The sequence below is a fragment of the Squalius cephalus genome (genome assembly GCF_949319135.1).
Source record: "Squalius cephalus genome assembly, chromosome: 18".
Classification (NCBI taxonomy): domain Eukaryota; kingdom Metazoa; phylum Chordata; class Actinopteri; order Cypriniformes; family Leuciscidae; genus Squalius; species Squalius cephalus.
Window position 1 is genome coordinate 20,186,563 of NC_137139.1, and position 19,155 is coordinate 20,205,717.

At 34.3% G+C, this 19,155-nt stretch overlaps 2 protein-coding genes across 4 annotated transcripts; one reads left to right on the forward strand and one right to left on the reverse strand.

Annotated features, from left to right (window-relative positions):
* The first annotated feature begins 217 nt into the window (after positions 1-217).
* On the forward strand, positions 218-8,688 carry slc2a5 (solute carrier family 2 member 5). Of its 2 annotated transcripts, none has more exons than XM_079848811.1 (13): positions 218-385; positions 2,423-2,555; positions 2,778-2,876; positions 3,015-3,172; positions 3,270-3,394; positions 3,476-3,628; positions 3,782-3,907; positions 5,275-5,462; positions 5,548-5,658; positions 5,744-5,845; positions 6,976-7,051; positions 7,368-7,495; positions 7,640-8,688. In XM_079848811.1, the coding sequence occupies exons 2-13, from the start codon at positions 2,514-2,516 to the stop codon at positions 7,865-7,867; spliced, it is 1,536 nt and encodes a 511-aa protein (XP_079704937.1). In that variant the 5' UTR covers positions 218-385; positions 2,423-2,513; the 3' UTR covers positions 7,868-8,688. The 2 variants fall into 2 exon arrangements, with proteins under 2 accessions (XP_079704937.1, XP_079704936.1); XM_079848810.1 differs by having other exon boundaries at positions 347-615.
* A 511-nt stretch (positions 8,689-9,199) lies between these two features.
* Positions 9,200-15,021, reverse strand: ca6 (carbonic anhydrase VI; the record flags this gene model as incomplete). Of its 2 annotated transcripts, XM_079848808.1 has the most annotated exons (10): positions 9,200-9,836; positions 9,972-9,992; positions 10,894-10,977; positions 11,079-11,205; positions 11,283-11,440; positions 11,550-11,616; positions 12,943-13,038; positions 13,415-13,563; positions 13,870-14,049; positions 14,901-14,985. In XM_079848808.1, the coding sequence occupies 10 exons, from the start codon at positions 14,983-14,985 to the stop codon at positions 9,223-9,225; spliced, it is 1,581 nt and encodes a 526-aa protein (XP_079704934.1). In that variant the 3' UTR covers positions 9,200-9,222. The 2 variants fall into 2 exon arrangements, with proteins under 2 accessions (XP_079704934.1, XP_079704935.1); XM_079848809.1 differs by lacking the exon at positions 9,972-9,992 and having other exon boundaries at positions 14,901-15,021.
* Between the last annotated feature and the right edge of the window lie 4,134 nt (positions 15,022-19,155).

Genomic DNA, 19,155 nt, shown 5'->3' on the forward strand with positions numbered 1-19,155 from the left:
TAAATGACTTGACTTAAATTATTCATTTGAAATTTGCCTTTATCTAATTTCCAAGTAGCTAATTGTTTTATATTGTTTATTATCAATCTGGCAGCCCATCAGGAAATACCCTGGATCATGCTTATACTGTCTATGGGATCATGTCTCTTGCTCGTGTCCCCTGAGTAATCATGTCCCTCTATCATGTGTCTGGATCATGTCCCTTGAACATGTGCTTAGATCATTTAAGATAAGTGCCAAACAGGGAGTAGGCTAATAGCGACGCTATTTCGAAAAATTTGGTAAAGAATTTATTTTAAAATCATCTATGCTTGTCAGAACACCTCCAGGACCCAGAAACCCCCTCAGACCGCAGAGGAACACGCGATGGCAGATTGGACAAATGGTTCGCTCATTTGAGTCGTTTTTTGTTTTGTTTTTCCAGAATTCGTCAAAAGCACAACGATCCAAATCGGTTCGATCTCAAGCACTGAATCGTTTGTAGGCTTACTTACTTTATAAGGCATAGTTATAGAACAAAAATAGCGCTGGATAAAGTGGAATATTTAGCTAAAATCCACTAAAAATAATTAAGAAATTCTTTCAGATCAACAGCTTGTGAAAAACTCCATACAGGTAAAAACACGAAAGTGCTTGCTTGCTTGGTAAACTGCATTATTTTTTTTTCAGCATACATAACAACTAACTTATAGAAGCCGATAGTGCTCCGGAACAAGATGTTATTAAAAAAAAAAATTGGTATGTTTTTTTTTTCAAAACAACACGTGCTAGACAGTCACCCACCACCTGACAGGCTAAAGTTTCATTCCTGTAGGGGTAGTAATACGTCACAAAATAATAAACCATGTCCAGATACATCACCCATTTTTATAATAGATAATATCTGAGGAAAGATGGTTGTTGAGAAACAAGGGAACAGCATATTTAAATTATTATTATTTTTAAATCTAATAATTAAAGGGAGCTAGCCTTGTAGTTAGCTTGTTAGCTTGGAAAGCTGCATTTTTAAAGTATCTTCCCCAACACTGGTGCCAAAGTAAGTTTATCACTGATTCTGTGCTGTTTGGAGACGATAATAAAACAAAACAAAATAATTTAAACTGAAATGTCATGTTTTAGATGTTTGTTTTGATTTAAATTGTGTATTCATGTAAAATAATGATATAAATAGCCTAAATATGCTGTGCATATGCATTCAGTGCAATAAAAAAAATAAAATAAAAAAGGCCTACTACCTAGAAGGGAAATGTTAGTGTTGCATTTTCAATTTTACACTGTATATTGGGCAAAACTGTCTTGATAGTCTTTTATTTAACTTTGTCAGTCTATTTAATCTATTTCACCGTCTGTATTTAGGATTTATAATTTTATACTATTGCTACCAACCTAGAAATGTTCAATAAATATTCCTGAATTGCACATTGTCTATTTAATTGCATAGCAATAGAAGATATTGTCTCCTGAAATAGTGCAAGTTATGATTGTCCTTTGCTGGGAAGGACATTTAGAGATTGGACTTCTTCAGACTTTAATCGGTTTAAGACCCTGTTATACTGATAAAAAATTTTGAGCAAAAATACCACATTCATTTGGCACATAGAATTCTGCATTTTTCCCCCAACTTATTTGATCAACTCAGCCGAATTATATATGAATATTCCTTTTCGAAGTGTTATGGAAATCCTTTTATTCCTGACTATAATGTTTTTTTCTTTAGCACCTGACATTGAGTAATTATTCAATTACTAACTTCAGAATTTGTTCTGATAAGTGAAGGTATTCATTTTTAAGCACAGAGATTTACCATTATTTTCTTAACTCAGGTGTAAACCAGAGATCGTAATTATAAATAGGGTCTTAATTAAAATATGCTAATTTGCAGGTTGTGCATGAAGTCCTGAATCGAGTATGGGGGTCTTTTGGAGGACAACCAGCAGTGAGACCTGAAAACACATTCGTTTCGGATTAATCTTCAAAGGATTTTCATCTTTATTTATGAGAATCTATCATAATTCATGTTAAATATAAAAATTATAATTTACCTGTTTTTATTTTACATGGCATGGGAAAGTATGAGTTACATATTTTGAGTAAAGGCAAAAACTGCTTGTCATGTACACTTGCATAAACAGTTTTCACCTATAAGGGGTGCAAATGTTCTACAAAGATATTATATGGTTTTCTTTTTTAGTCTTCTAAATTCTAAAGAAAGCAGACAAACTACCCTCAAATATCCTATAATTTTAAATTTTAAATAAAAGTTTTATTTACATTATACATGAACAGTACTAGCACTCCAATAAATTACATAATTAATGTCATGCGGTTTCCTTTACAGGTGCTGATAGGAATATAGCCAGTTTACTTTTATCTCTTTATATCTGTTGTTTTAATACTAAACAACTTTCACCTTGGTTTTCAGGGTTGGCTCCAATGTCCAAAGTACAATAGACACAAACAGCAGTGATTTCTTTTCGCTGGTGTTCTTTCTAAACATACTGTAGATTTAAAGCATGAAGGAAGAGATGAACATGGAGAAACATGAGAGGAAGGGGGTGAGTACTTTTTTACTAAATATTATATTTCTTCAACAAATAAAATTAAAGCACTTGTTTTACGTTACGATACTCCCATTTTGAATAGCTAACAGACAGACAACAATTAATTGAATTGTTTGTCTTCCAATATGCTGCAGCAGCTTCCATGACTTAAAATGAATGTTTAAACTAGAATTTTGGTAGCATTTACATATTTTTGAACTTCATGCAAATTTGCAGAGGGTGACACTGATCCTGGCTGCAGCTTCTTTGATTGCCGGGTTTGGTTCATCTTTTCAGTATGGATACAATGTGGCTGTGATCAACTCACCTGCCCCGGTACTGACATTATATTATATTATATTATATTATATTATATTATATTATATTATATTATATTATATTATATTATATTACAGTTATTGCATATTTAAACATTCACCTCTGCTGAACTTTACTCTGATATTCTGATAAAAGGCGATGCAGCTTTTCTACGCCCAAATATATGAGAATCGTTATGGTCCAATGTTAGACAGTCTCCTGACCCTCCTGTGGTCTGTCACTGTGTCCATGTTCCCACTGGGTGGGTTTTTCGGATCTCTCATGGTAGGCCCATTGGTGAACAAATTCGGAAGGTAATTGAGGTTGTAAAAAGAAATGAGTTGTTTTTTTCCAATAAACTGCATTGAATCCCAATCATCATTCACCCTAACTGAGGTCATTTGCTTACAGAAAAGGCACACTCCTGATCAACAACATCTTCTCTATTGTTCCTGCTATAATGATGGGTGTGAGTGAAGTGGCGGGGTCATTTGAGATCATCATCGTTGCACGCTTTTTAGTGGGCATTTGTGCAGGTCAGAAGAATATTCCACCTGTCAGTATGGATCAGCTATACTGTATGTGTTAGCATGACAGTGTGTGACCGTGTTCTCCAGGCCTGTCCTCCAATGTGGTGCCTATGTATTTGGGAGAGATCGCTCCCAAGAATTACAGGGGGGCCGTTGGGATAGTGTCACAGCTTTTCATCACCGTTGGCATCCTTGTCGCCCAAGTGTTCGGCATTCGCAATATCCTAGGAAATAAAGAAGGTAATGCAGTGTGCATGGGATGTTTGCTGATTTTTTTTTTTTTCTTCGGACTATACAGTGCAAAAATTGCCACTATTGCTGTGCTGTTTCTGAGTGCAGTTGGAAAAAGCATGCCCCTGCTGCTCATGGTGATGTGTAATGTTCTCTCTTTAGGCTGGCCCATCATGTTGGGTCTCACAGGGATTCCAGCTGCCATTCAGCTGCTGCTTCTGCCTTTCTTTCCCGAGAGTCCACGCTACATGCTCATACAGAAGGGGGATGAAAAAACTGCCAAGAAAGGTACAGAAGGAGTTATTTTGGTCTCCCATGTCAGAGCACACAAAGAAAATGTCCGTTTCACAGCGGGATGTGCACCAACGATGAACTCATCAAGATTGCAGAGGTTTTATGATGGAGTAGGGCTGGCTTTATCAAGTTTATTTTTTACGTTACAACATTTGGACACTCAACTTGTTTGTTCCTTGTTACACCTCAAGGTCTTGTGTACCCTGAAAAAATTATTTTTGTCCTTTTTTCCCCCTATATATATATATATATATATATATAGGGGGAAAAAAGGACAAAAATAATTTATATATATATATTAGGGCTGTCAAAAGATTAATCGCGATTAATCGCATCCAAAATAAAAGTTTGTTTTTACATAATATATGTGTGTGTATGGAATATAATTATTTTCTATATATAAATACACACACATGCATATATATTTAAGAAAAATGTGTTATTTATATATAAAATATTTATATATAATATAAATATATATACACAGTATATACATGCAAATATTTCTTAAATATATACATGCATGTGTGTGTATTTATATATAGAAAATAATTATACACCATACACACACATATATTATGTAAAAACAAACTTTTATTTTGGATGTGATTAATCACGATTAATCGTTTGACAGCCCTAATATATATATATATATATATATATATATATATATATATATATATATATAGTGTGAATACAGGCAAACACTTTCTAATCATTTGTTTTTGTCATTATTTTTTAAATATTATTCGATTGATGTAAACGGCTACATCAATGTCATCCCACACTATTCTGAGTTTTAGTGTTTTGGTAATGTTAGAATATGCTTTATACACAGACTGTCTTGAGTGTGCCATTGAATCATTCACATTCATTCAATCGATTCTTTTTAAAAACACTAATTCATTCAGGAACAAATCAAGTGGCTGTCTTTAGGAGAACGTCATTGAATCATTCACATTTATCCAACCGATTCATTCAAAAACACTGATTCTTTATGAATTAAGCAAGTGACTCTCTTTATGAATGCATTATTATCATTCACATTTATTTAACCTATACATTCAAAAACACTGATTCAATAAGGACGCAACACCAATAATGTAACTCAGAGATGCAATGGCTCATTCTGCTTCAGCTTAGTTTAGATTTTGGATTTTGTTGTCAGAGCAAAAATAGACGACGTAACCGACAAAATTGTTACTCAATATTAACCTCTTGTTCGCTGAACTGTAGTAAAAGCAATATCTCACTAGCGACCGTGCTGTTGGTCTGAGCAGTGTTGATATTCGATATTCACATATTGTGTTATTGCTCGTGTGATACTGCTTAAACGAACACTATGTTGCGCTGTGTTTTAGACCTGCAGCGGCTGCGGGGCTGGGAGGATGTGGATGAGGAGCTGTGTGAGATGCATGTTGAGGATCAGTCAGAGCGAGCAGAAGGTCGACTCTCTCTGCTCAACCTCTTCACCTTCCGCTCACTGCGCTGGCAGCTGCTGTCTGTAATCTTCATGAACATGGGTCAACAACTGTCAGGAGTTAATGCCGTAAGCACCGCTTTGAAACAGCACACAGATAATCATTTTTAAGCATATATTTCAAATATGTTCCTAACTTTAACCCCATCTTCAGATTTATTACTATGCTGACAGCATCTATAGCTCAGCAGGAGTGAGGGAAGATCAAGTTCAGTATGTGACACTCGGAACAGGAGCTGTTAATGTCTTCATGACAATAGCAGCTGTAAGCCACTTTTGGTGCTCTTCATAATTTGATACCCCTCATTTACATAAAAAAGAAACGTGTAAAAATATGTGATTTTCTGTAGGTGTTCATAGTGGAGAAATCTGGCAGAAGGTTGTTGTTACTGATCGGCTTTGGCATCTGCTGTGCAGCCTGTGTTGTGCTGACCATAGCGCTCTACTTCCAGGTATAACAATGCTGTACTTACTCCAATACACACTAGGTATGCATGATTTATCGGCCAATATTAGGCATTTTTAGAAACTAAATTGGATATATACATACATATATATATATATATATATATATATATATATATATATATATGCCAGTATTGTATATTTAATTGTGCATGACTGCGTGCTCTGTGTTTGCCCTGCCCTGATTTTACATTTAGATTAAAGATTAAAGTTAATAATATAATAATGCTCTAAATGTAATTTTTAGCAAATATCAAAATGAATTTAGATTATTCATACTGTACATTGTAATGTTGTGCTGTGTTTAAAATTTTTAAGATTTTGGTTTTTTTTATTTAGACAAAATGATAGTATATTTTGACACATTAAAATATTATTAAAATTCAAATATTATTGCCTAAATAATGTCAGAGTAATATTTTAATATTGTTATGACATTATTTAGACATAATATTTTAATATTAAATTATAAGTACATTTAAAATATCATTGTCTAAATAATGTCAGTAATATTTTTAAATTACTGACATTATTTTGACATATTTTAATATTCAAATATAAATAAAATTAAAATGTAATTGTCTAAATAACGTCCAAGTAATATTTTAATAGTATTATGACATTACTTAGACATAATATTTTAATATTAATATATAAATAAAACTAAAACGTTATTGTTTAGTTAAATATTTTAATATCATTTAGACATAATATTTTAATATTAAAATATATTTAATCTTAAAACAGTATTGTCTAAATAATTTAATAGTAATATTTTAATGTATGTCTTTTATTGGATATTGTCCATTGCATATTATCTGTATCGATCAGAATTTTAATTTCAGTCCACCCCTAATACAAGTGAAAAGGGTTCAGATAGGCTCATTATTATGACCAATCAAATTCCCTTTAACTGAATTAGTGAGTTTCCTTATGTGGCCTATTATGATTGTAATAAATTCTTGTTTATAGACAGATGGCTGTAAAAGCTCAGTCCCAACAGAGATTTTAATTTTAGAGCCATGAATGTGCTGGCCTGACAAATTTGCCTCTTGGGTCTATGTGAAATGCAAGGCTATAAATGTGGTTGAATAACTGCTGCACATTCCACCCACAGAAAACTATGGACTGGATACCCTATATCAGCATCGTTTGTGTCATTGTTTACGTCATCGGACATGCTATTGGCCCAAGTGAGTTCACGCCAATCTCGTCGGGGCATATTGCAGATGCACGGGGGACTCGCTGCATCTCAATAAATTCACTCCCTCCCTTTCATTTTATTGTATTCCTTGGTGGGGAATGGCAATATATTTATGCTGCAGTTTCTTGGATTTTACATTAAAACCCTGGAGTGAATGTAAGAGAAGTGCTTTAAAGTGGCTGTAAAACAGATTGTAAACGCAGCAAAGTGCTTCAAGCAATCTCTTTTCTCGCTGCCTTTAGAAAGATGAAGTGTTTGACGATAGACCGTCTAGTTTTGACAGCTTTTGCTGCATCCCTTCGCAGGTCCTATTCCTACTGTAATCACCACAGAGATGTTCCGGCAGTCTTCTAGACCAGCAGCCTTTATGGTGGGCGGCTCGGTTCACTGGCTCTCAAACTTCACTGTCGGCCTGATCTTCCCTTTTCTAGAGGTCAGAGGTCAAATGCAACACTAACAAACATTCACAGTATTGCACCAAGTTGTTAACTTATTAATCAAATCCTAAATTACCATTATGAAACTTGTGGATCATCAAATAACAACAAAAAAATGTATTCCTTATTTGCGTCTACAGAAAGGCCTGGGTGCGTACAGCTTCATCATTTTTGCTTGCATCTGTCTCGCCACACTTATCTACATCTGGATAGTCATTCCAGAGACCAAAAACAAGACCTTTCTGGAGACCAGCCAGCTTTTTGCTAAGAGAAACAAGGTGGGAATTGTGTTGGAGGGGGAAGACTCTGAGATCAAAGAGACGGAAGGGGAAAGCAGCGGACAGGAAATTAAAAGCTCATTTTTCTGAATGGGTAGGGGGTCAATCACACAGGACACGCTCTTGCGTTCGTCTGCAATGCTTTGAAATTGTTTTGACACACTTTTACTTTTCAGTGTCTCATGCCTGGATTTTTTAACTCAAAAACAGGTTCTGTATTGAAGCACTAATATTGTGCCTTTTCATTGCACTCTGTATTTGTGTTAATGACAAATAAGAATGATCAAGAAAGAAATGTATCTTTTATTAAAAATCAGGGTTAAAATTCTTAGAAATGTACTCTTTGTATTCAAATAGTTTTTTCATATTTTTGTAAAACATTTATACCAATTTCAATAAAAGTTTAAATGGAATAATGTGATGTAACCATGAAGTAGACAAAAAGTACTATATAACAAATATTTTTACATTTATGGTAAAAAGTCTTGCATTTTTTACAGTCTGAACTAATCTTGCATGTCATAAAGGACAAATGATCTGATCTTTTATACAAACCTTGAGGGTCTGCAGGGATCCTCTATAATATAATCATCAGTTTTATGTGTTTTCCCCCCCTCTGTATGTTTCTGCACGTTCATTGCATCATATGACTTCACTGCTTTTTTTCCTTTTCTAAGGAATATAATAAAAACATATTTTATATTAAGATTTTTTTCCTAATTTTATTTCAGAAATTAGAAACATGCTCTTCGTTGATATTAAAAGTTATTGTAAGTGCATTTTGTATAAATATGGAGATATTTTGAATAAATTTGAACATATTTTGAAATAGATTCAGACATATAGATTTCATTTGACCATTTATTGTGTATAAAACATTCTGTTTTTATAAAGCACAATGTTAAGAATGCAAATGTTGTTCATTGAAATTCTTCAGATATGATTCACATTATTCAATTGCGTAAAAATACATTGAAATGCTTTTATCTAAAATACTGAATAGAATATAGCGAATAGAATAGAATATATCTTTCAGCTTTAAAGGGACAGTTCACCCAAAAATGAAAATTCTGTCTCACCCTAAAGTTGTTTCAAACCTGTATGAATTTCTTTCTTCTGCTGAACACAAAATAAGATATTTTGAAGAATGTCAGTAACAAAAGAGTTGATGGGCCCGAAAACAAAAGAGTTGATGGGTTTACGAATGATTACCCATATTCTTCAAAATATCTTCTTTTGTGTTCAGCAGAAGAAATTCATACAGGTTTGGAACAACTTTAGGGTGAGACAGAATTGTCATTTTTGGGTGAACTGTCCCTTTAAATTGCCGTTATTCCCCTGGGAGAGAGTATACAGTTCAAGATGGCAGAGCTAATAGTGCTGATATTGACATTCGTTTTAAAAAGTTCTGAGCCTGTGGCGCTCTTTTTCTTTCTTTCTCTCACTCAGTGGCAAACCTGCTCAGCCTGCAGCTGAACGCCTCCATACAGACTGAGCTGAGTGATTCCCCAGCTCAGGACATTCCCTTTCACCTTGCCATTATCACACAACATTTGCTCACCAATGTCTGCCGCAGTCAGCACATAATCCCATACATTTACATCGGTCATGTAGCCAACAAAAGCATCGGTATCTGAGATCCCCAAATAGCCATCCTGGTCCTTTCCCAGAATGAGGGTTCCTCCAGCTGCAATGGTGTACCCTCTCCGAATGTAGCGTTCTTCCCCAACCAGTCCGTTCACCCACAGTTCAGCCCCTCCGTTATGTGACGCCCAGGTAAAGCAGTAGTTTGTCCAGTCATGGGATTGACGTGCAAATGGTAAATTAACAAACTCATCTCCGATCCAGAGTCCCACTTCAGAGCCCAAAGTGATCATGAGCTCATTGTCATATGAAGTGGAGTAAGACAGCACAGTGAGGTCTTTTATGGGTGGTATACGGACGTTCATGCAGGCTGTGAAGGATTGGAGGTTCATGGGATGGGATAAGTTCACCATGGCGTAGCTCTCCATATTCTTTGTTGGGAAGTACAGGACCAGTGGTGATAGAGGTTGCTGGCCTTGAGAAGAAAAGGTAACGTAACTTCGCAAGTTGATCAATTTGAAATCTCACTTGGTTACATTTGTTGTCATGGTATAATTGAATATCTACTGGTTCTAAAACTACAGTTGCACCCATTACGAAAAATACTCACCTGTACGTGTAGTCGAAGGTCCTTGAAAAGGATACACCAAATATCAATGACAAAGCTCATTTTAACTCAGAAACAGATGATTAATGTATATTGAGAACCACACACATCACATTTAAAGGGAGAGTTCCCCAAAAAATGAAAATTCTGTCATTATTTACTCACTCTTGTGTCATTGCAAACCTGTATGACTTTCGATCTTCCATGAAACAGGTTTTTGCAGAATATCTGAATGTTTCATGCAATGAAAGTGGACGTGATCAGGAGCTGTCAAGGATCCAAAAAGGATGAAATATAAAAGCATCATAAAAGTAGTCCACGACTCATACTCTATATTCCAAGTATTATGAAAAGTGTCATTATTTATTAAAACTATAAAAACGATTTAAAAATTGTTTATTTGAAAAACGTAAACCTAAAAACCTCAAATTAAAATGTTGCCCCTTCAACTACCTGAACCAACTATGATACTATGATTATTAAATCTAAAACTGAAATAGAAATATATATATATATATATATTTAAATAACAATAAAAATGACAACAGCACTTAACAAAATTACTAAAAATTTAGTAATCTGAAAAACGGAAAATATAAAAATAAAAGCTAATTCAAAATATGGATAAAAACACTATAATAGTATATAAATAATACTAAAATAACACCGCTTTTATAGCCATATGGTAGATTTGTGTGATGAACAGTCACACGTTATTCGCTGCTTGACAGCTTTGGTCACCATTCACTTTCATTGTATGTAAAAGAGCAGCTTGTACATTCTGCAACAAATCACTCCTTTTTTGTTTCACTGAAGAAAGAATGTCATATTAGTTTTGAAAGACATGAAGATTTATTTTAATTTTTTGGTGGACTATCCCTTTAAGATTACCTGTAATCTTGACATTTCTCATGAAAAGTTATACCTGGAACCGTTTTTTTGTCCAGTGACACAATAAGGCTCTCAATCCTTTTAAGCTTAGACTCAATCTCCTCTTGACGGCAAAATCCTGCAAGAAACCAAAGAAGAGAGAGAGAACATACTCAGGCACTGCAGACCTAACAAAGAGTTTTTTCCTAACTGCTGGAAAGGATGAAGCTCTGCCCTAACCTCCTTTGCCCAGGCGTGGGAGGAAAGAGGACTCCACAACTCTGTCATTCAGAGGCTGTGCCATACGGTAGTCATTCCACAGGGTCTTATTTTCATAGTCCATTAATGTGCTCTCCAATTTCCTGATCTGAAGGTCATCGCATTAAAAGTTAAGGAAACAGCTAAAAAGATCGAAAACTATTTCATGTGAACTTTTTAAGGCACCTGATTGTGAGAGAGGGTGATAGGCGTTTCAAATACTGTCCACAGAATGCTCTCGTGGCACGGTGGTGTGGTGAGGGAGCCCACATATCTGAAAAAGTGACTGAGGTTCTCTGGGAGCATGGAGCGTACATTCAAGTTAGTGATATTCATGGACTGACCTGCAAAGAGCAAGAGAAAAATATATAGAAAAAAAGTGCATAGACGAGACGCATGAGCCACATAGAATACTTTTTTTTTTAGATGCTCATCCAAAATGTTTTGCATTACCTGCATACTTGATGTTTGCCAGGTTTGCAATAAAATCACTGTAGTACGTGTTTTCAAAATGCCCATCCTAAACACAAAGTATCCATATATCAAATATACCGCTACATGCAAAACACTATATTTGATTTTATATATATAAATATATATATATATATATATATTACACAATGTTGAACGTGATCAACATCCTTATTGATCCTGTAACAACATTCCAATCAACCAATCAGGTTTGAGGGATAGGTTTACAGTTAATGTCAAGTTTAGGCTTGCAACAAGGCTTAGGGGCTTATACACATTCTTAATAACCTATTATTTCTCTCTGATTTTAGGGATAAGTAGGTTTAGGGGTAGGAATAGTATTAGGACTATGTTTTTGGACAGGAATGTTGTTCCAGGATCAACAAAACATGATCCAGGAACATGTCTTACTTGGCAAAATCATGGCAATCATATATGTATGTATATATATGTATATATGTATATATATATATATATATATATATATGGCGATCATATATGTCTATATATATATCAAATGTTATCATTACTGTAAAAATATAGTGTAAAATGATAATATTATAGATTTTTTAATATATTTTATTAATATTTAAGTATATTTACATATTTGTAATATATCAAAATATATGTTATATTTATAAATATATAAATATACTTTAATATTAATATAACATTAAATATATATTTATATATTTTTTTTAAAATTACAATTAGTTGAAACTGAATATAGTGTTGAAAACTAAATAGTAGCCTACATAAAATAACATAACTAGTGCCATGTTGTTAATTGCTATTAAACTATGTATATGTGCAGTTGCTTAAGCCATTCAGGTGTAAACATTCAGATAAAACATCATGTAATGGTTTCATGAACACACTATTGATCATTATTAAAAGCCCAGCTATTACCCAAGCGATTGCAGAGAAAGACATGCAACTGAACTACATATTGCAGAATACTAGAATGCCAATAGTTGTGTTACTAAAACAATGACCTCCCCCATTTAATGGAAGTGGGAGCTTGTGACCTGCACACTATCTTGTGGGAACAGAATGTCAGGCAGTAGGCCACCACACAGCGGTCTGATCAATTAACCCATTTAGTTCAGAGAACGCAGATGTCTAACTTTACTCAAGCTGTGTGCTTCAGGCAATGTAGGGTAATATGGTGCACAGCCCAGCTCTTAAAAGAGGATTCACACAGACAAAAATGTACATTTTAGTTTAGTTTTTTTTTCTGTAGTTATTTGCAGATAATTTGCTTTCCCTTATTTCCATTAGATGGCAGCATTGCACCAAAATAAATGAATAAATACATAAATAAAAACATTATTCCACTTTCCAACAAGATGAAAAATCATATAGCCAATCTTACCTCATAAAAAAAGGCTAAAACTGCAAGACCATCTGGTTTATCTACGGCCTCTTTGAAGCTACTGTACTTTTTAGAGTTGTAGTGGACCACGTGGAGCTGTGACACAAGAAGTCAAAGAGAAAAGTGTTAGAAACTGCAATGCAAATTGAGAAATGAGAAGTTCAAATGTATATTACACAAACAAGCCCTTCCGTATTGCTATACTAAAGTTTCTCAATATTCTTGAGCAAGTTCAATACAGCCAGGAATAATACTTCTAATTCAGGTAGAACAATGATAACTGCATATTTGTCTAAAATAGATCCCAACATATTAAAATTTCAGGCACATGTCCAGCAGCACTTGAATGGATAAGTCCCCAGCCCAACAGTCACTAAAGAAAACAATGCCTTAAAAATACACCACTGCTATATTTACAACTAGGACATCTCCAAATGTTATTTAATGTGTCAGGCCTAAGTGAACGATGTACTTCTGCCATGTAGCGGATGCCGTCCATTGTGTGCTCTGATCCACTGGCCTCCAAGTCCCAGCCTCCCCAGTGCAGATGCATTTGGACTGCAGTGTAGTGGTCTGGAAACCCATCGGTAATCATCATAGTCTGTGGCAGATGAATCTCCACTGTCAAAAACAAACAGGATTCATGAAAAGCTAACCTAACCTGTGAAGATTAGATAGAGTAAGAGGGAAGCATGTATTATACACAGACATAAACTGCAAAGATGCTCTGTTATTACAAAATAGATAGATAAGTTAAGTATTTTTTGACACGAGATGGCGACAAAGCTTAAAGTGTAGCCTAGGTAGATAACAGATCACCTAACAGTTGCAGGTGGTATAGAGCCTACTGATTTAAAAGTAAGTAAATAAAAAGAGTAGCCTAAATCTCCCATTCAAAAGAGGTGTTTTTAATTCAAGAATTCATACCAGAATGTCCATTGTTCTTCATGAGAAAGCTGCCGTACATGTCCTCATACCCTGTCAGCTCGAGCTGAAGCATTCGCGGATTGTAACGCACTTTGCGCCGCTGGATGTCAATGGGAGACTGTTTAGTGCCGCCGCACATGTGAAACTTTTCTGCCCAGTGCTTCTGATCCAGTTCTCCTTCTGTATGAAAAAGTGAGTCATTTAAACATAGTAGCCTATGCTACGACAGGGGGGCATTACTTGACAGATTGCATTCCAAAAAATACCGCTCTTAGCCTTGTCGTGGAAATTACTTTCACAACTTTAAATAATAATTGGAAGACAGCTGGAAATTTCAAAAGTTATAAAGATCTTTATTTCTTGCAAGAAAGGCTGTTCACCCATCAGTCAGAGTCTGATAAGAGAAGGCCCTGACTTCTCCTTTTTGCCCAGCTTATATACTCTTAACACATCCTGGTCTGTCTCAAAAGATCGCCTTGGTTTACCTTAAAAGGAAACGTCTTTGTTCAAGATCTCTTGTCTAACATAAATTCTATCTAGACAGAACAATATCACCTCTGCAAAAGTTTCCTGTTATTAGCTGCTGCTCGATTTCACACATTTTGCCTATCTCTATTTTCATCAAAGCTGCGCACATACTTTTCACACTTGAAGTACACAATAGGTCACTTTGAGTACTCATAGTCTCTTTGCTACCCAGCACATTTTGTTCCTGCAAGCTTATATGATTATATTTCTTTAAATGCTTATGAGTAAAAATAAATGTTCAACATTAACACAAGTTGCACACATCTGAAAGTAAAAAACACATCTAAATGTAAAATTTCCATTACAGCCTATATTATGTTATCAGATTTTGAAAACGTTAAAAATAGTAAAAATAGGGGTAAAAAATAGTTAATTACCCCAGAAAGAACATTCGTTGAGTTGTACGACAATATTTATATTTTATGTGGGCATCACTACTCGTAAGGTTGATGGTGTGAATATTTGTCACACAAAAAAAGAGAAAAAAGTAAGCGAGCACTTGCCTGAATATGTCCACTTTTCTCCATCTATTCCAGCCGATGCAAAATTCACCAAACCGGCGTATAACAGGACTACAAACAGCTCCATGCTGAAAGTGCACTCAGTCTCAGGCTGTTCCCTCGTTGCTATAAAGAGGTGCTACTTCTGCCTGAGAGTGACATCGATTGCAACGGTTTACACCCAGAATGCCAAAGGCGTGTAGTAACATGGCCATTTACAGAAGCTTTGACGAATTGGCAAATAATGTTTGAGGCAGAGACAGTTAATTCTCAGAATCACCAACAGGTCAGTCTGGTTTTGTTCAGTGGTTTCCCCTTTCCCCTTTTCATGTTTACCCTTAATCGTATTAATGGTAATTATATAGGCTATATTTTTTTTTTCTTCTTTTTCTTAGAAAGGGTTACCCTTAACATCTATTTAAAATCTATTTAAAATATGCACACATGAGATGAATATATCAGTAGCCTAATAAAAGCTGATTTATTTTAGATCATAAAATAATAATAACAACAATGGGAATTAATAGTAGCCTAGGCCTAATGAGTTGCAGAAATAATTTCGTAAATCAGTATTACACAAGTGTGACTTTCATTTTATCAGATAAGCTTCTACTGTGGGTTTAGGCAATAATCAATGTCACAATCGCATTTCAGGTGTTTTTTTTTTAATATAATATCAAAACTATGGCAAGCATGGGCAAAACCGATAACAGGGCAGCTGGTAGCAGACTCTAATCACTCGAACTTTTGTCAAGTTTCTTGCTAAATCAAACGTCTGGTAACTCTTTATTTTGCAGTTTCATTGTGTTACATGAATTTACATAGTAATAACTATAAATTATGCATAATTACATGCAACTTACCCTAAACCAAACCCCAACCCTAAGTACACGTAGTTAATTATATTACACAGTACTTAAATGCTTAATTACACTGTAACACAGACACCTTAAAATAAAGTGTAACCCTATGTCTTATCCTGAATGAAGAGCAAATATGTTTTACTCATGAATAAAGATGTTTAACAGACATAGACACCGTTGATGACAGCTGTCAAGACATGTTTTTACAAGTTGTTCCAGGGAAGTGGAGAAACTGGACACAAAATAGCCTAAGAGAGACTGCAATGACAAACAATACATTAAACAGTGCTTTAAAAATATTATTATAAAACTAACATTGTGACATTTTTATTTCAAAGCACTGAACCTACTGAAAATATTTTACAGAAGTAACAGTGGAAATATGCTGTTTCTAAAGATGAAGTAAAACAAATACACGATGAAATAAAAAAATCTGGTAGACAAAAGTATTTGGATGTCCCAACACTGTTATTTTAATTATCGGATGTGGAATCCACTTCAAAGAGGCCAGGCAGTGATTAAACGAGGTACTCGTGAGTGAGAGAGGTCAAAGGTTACTTTGAAGACTCTAGAGTTTAGTAGCTGATAATGAAGTAAAGGTGCTCCAGTCAGTCATGTCAAGAGCTCCTCGTACTGTCCATTACTCATAGACCTCTGTGGAAACATGTATGGAGTTTGCAAAAGCCATAATAGTAGCATATTTGCAATGAGGGAAAACATGTTGTGATCAAGATGTACCTTTTACCTAAATACAAAGTGAAATGAGGTGCAGAAATCCACTGTGGGACTGGTTTTTGTCAGATCAAAAAGGTTTAAAAAAATTCTGATCTTAATCTGACATTGGTGCTTTTTTATAGATTTAAATGTGACATGCTTTTAACATCAATGTTACTAAATCTAACTGACAGTCAGATGTGGTATTTTTCTGTATTTGTGAAGCAATTTCCAGGTTTTTTTTTTATTTTTTATTTTTTTTTAGATTATAGCAGCAAGGGAACATATGGATATTATACAAGACATCAAACCTGGCAGTTCCTAAATTAGAACAGCAAAAAGACAGCATTCATCCAAATCTATACATCTAGCAAGGGGTATAGGGAAATAAGGGTACACAAACAGATAAAGGTGCAGAGATAAAAATGTTGATGAATGTTGCGTCCTTAAGAACATTCAGTGAAAGACATAAAGTGAAAAACAGGTACATTATCCAAATGCCAGTGTGATTTTTTTTTTTTTGTCAGTTGCCTGGTGCATAATTGAAAGGAGAATTTAGAAAATGGCTATTGCAGTATTTTACAGCACTTACAGTATAAGACAACAGATGTTTTTTTTGTTCTATTGCCTCAAGCCTTGTCAGTCTTCAGTGGTTTGAAATAAAAACTAAATTTCAGTGTTAGATCTGTAACTCAGGGTAATGAGAGAATTGGTTAGGGGTCTGACTAATGCAAGTAAATCTCCCAAACACAATGACAAGCAAGCACCCAAATCCTTTATTTCAGGGCAGTTTCAGGAAAGTTTTTTAAATTATTAAATACATTAGTACTTTTATTCAGCAAAGGATGCATTAAATTGATCAAAAGTGACAGTAAATTCAAATATAGTAAGTTCAAAGGGTTACCCTTAACATCTATTTAAAATCTATTTAAAATATGCACACATGAGATGAATATATCAGTAGCCTAATAAAAGCTGATTTATTTTAGATCATAAAATAATAATAATAACAACAATGGTCTAGGCCTAATGAGTTGCAGAAATAATTTCGTAAATCAGTATTACACAAGTGTGACTATTTCATTTTATCAGATAAGCTTCTACTGTGGGTTTAGGCAATAATCAATGTCACAATCGCATTTCAGGTGTTTTTTTAATAATATCAACACTATGGCAAGCATGGGCAAAACCGATGACAGGGCAGCTGGTAGCAGACTCTAATCACTCGAACTTTTGTCAAGTTTCTAGCTAAATCAAACGTCTGGTAACTCTTTATTTTGCAGTTTCATTGTTACACATGTTACATGAATTTACATAGTATTAACTATAAATTATGCCTAATTACATGCAACTTACCCTAAACCAAACCCCAACCCTAAGTACACGTAGTTAATTATATTACACAGTACTTAAATGCTTAATTACACTGTAACACAGACACCTTAAAATAAAGTGTAACCCTATGTCTTATCCTGAATGAAGAGCAAATATGTTTTACTCATGAATAAAGATGTTTAACAGACATAGACACAGTTGATGACAGCTGTCAAGACATGTTTTTACAAGTTGTTCCAGGGAAGTGGAGAAACTGGACACAAAATAGCCTAAGAGAGACTGCAATGACAAACTATTGAACAGTGCTTTAAAAATATTATTATAAAACTAACAGTTTCAGGAAAGTTTTTTAAATTATTAAATACATTAGTACTTTTATTCAGCAAAGGATGCATTAAATTGATCAAAAGTGACAATAAATTCAAATAATGTTACTAAATATTTCTATATCATAAGTGCCATTTTCTTTTAACTTTCTATTCATGGGTTTCCACAAAAATATTAAGGAGCCCATCTGTTTTTAACATTGATAATAATAAGAAATGTTTCTTGAGCACCAAATCATCATATGATTTCTGAAGAATCATGTGACACTGAAGTCTGGAGTAATGATGCTGAAAATTCATCTTTATTAAAATAGAAATAATGTAGTAATATTTCACAATATTACTGTTTTCTTACAGACTCCAAACTTTAGAACAGTAGTGTGGATTTTGTCACAAAATATAGCTGAAAACTCATACAAACTCACTATTGTATACTGCTTATTCCGTTTGAAGTGCCTGTCCTATCAGCAGCCAGAAGATGGCGCAGTAGTAATGTTGCTCAAGGTCATTCAATGAACGAGGCTGCCATAGTTGTAGCTAGAAATCGCACAGCATCACTTGGTCCATCGTGTGCGTTTGAGATGGGGAGATGACATTGAAAATGAGTCTGGTTGTAAATGATAATTCTTACACCCTGTGCCCTTCATATATTATGATATGTTACCCTATTGAATACATAAAATAGAAAGTAATGATCTAAATACACTTAAAAAATAAGATGATTGAGAAAATTAATTAAGTTTATTTTCTATTTTACAAAGATAATTGCTAAAAAGTAAAATGAAAAAACAAAAAGATCTCAGCTATCAAATGAATTATAGTAGGCTATCATTTAAACAACACCCTTAACTTAAGTTCAAATTATATATACAAACATAGTTTAAGATAGTATCATCATCATTGTTAATATTATGAACAATATACCATTTGAAACTAGCGTGCAATCGAATGTACATAATTTTATAAATCACAATGTAAACTGAGCTCAAAATGACATAAAAGCTGCCATGTCCAATCAGT

What these genes read in the sequence shown, in the direction of transcription:
- slc2a5 (XM_079848811.1), top strand. Translation starts at nt 2,514, where the DNA reads ATGAAGGAAGAGATGAACATGGAGAAACATGAGAGGAAGGGG. An exon ending in TTTAGTGGGCATTTGTGCAG is followed by an intron (nt 3,395 to 3,475) that starts GTCAGAAGAATA and finishes CGTGTTCTCCAG; the next exon opens with GCCTGTCCTCCAATGTGGTG. An exon ending in TGATCTTCCCTTTTCTAGAG is followed by an intron (nt 7,496 to 7,639) that starts GTCAGAGGTCAA and finishes TTGCGTCTACAG; the next exon opens with AAAGGCCTGGGTGCGTACAG.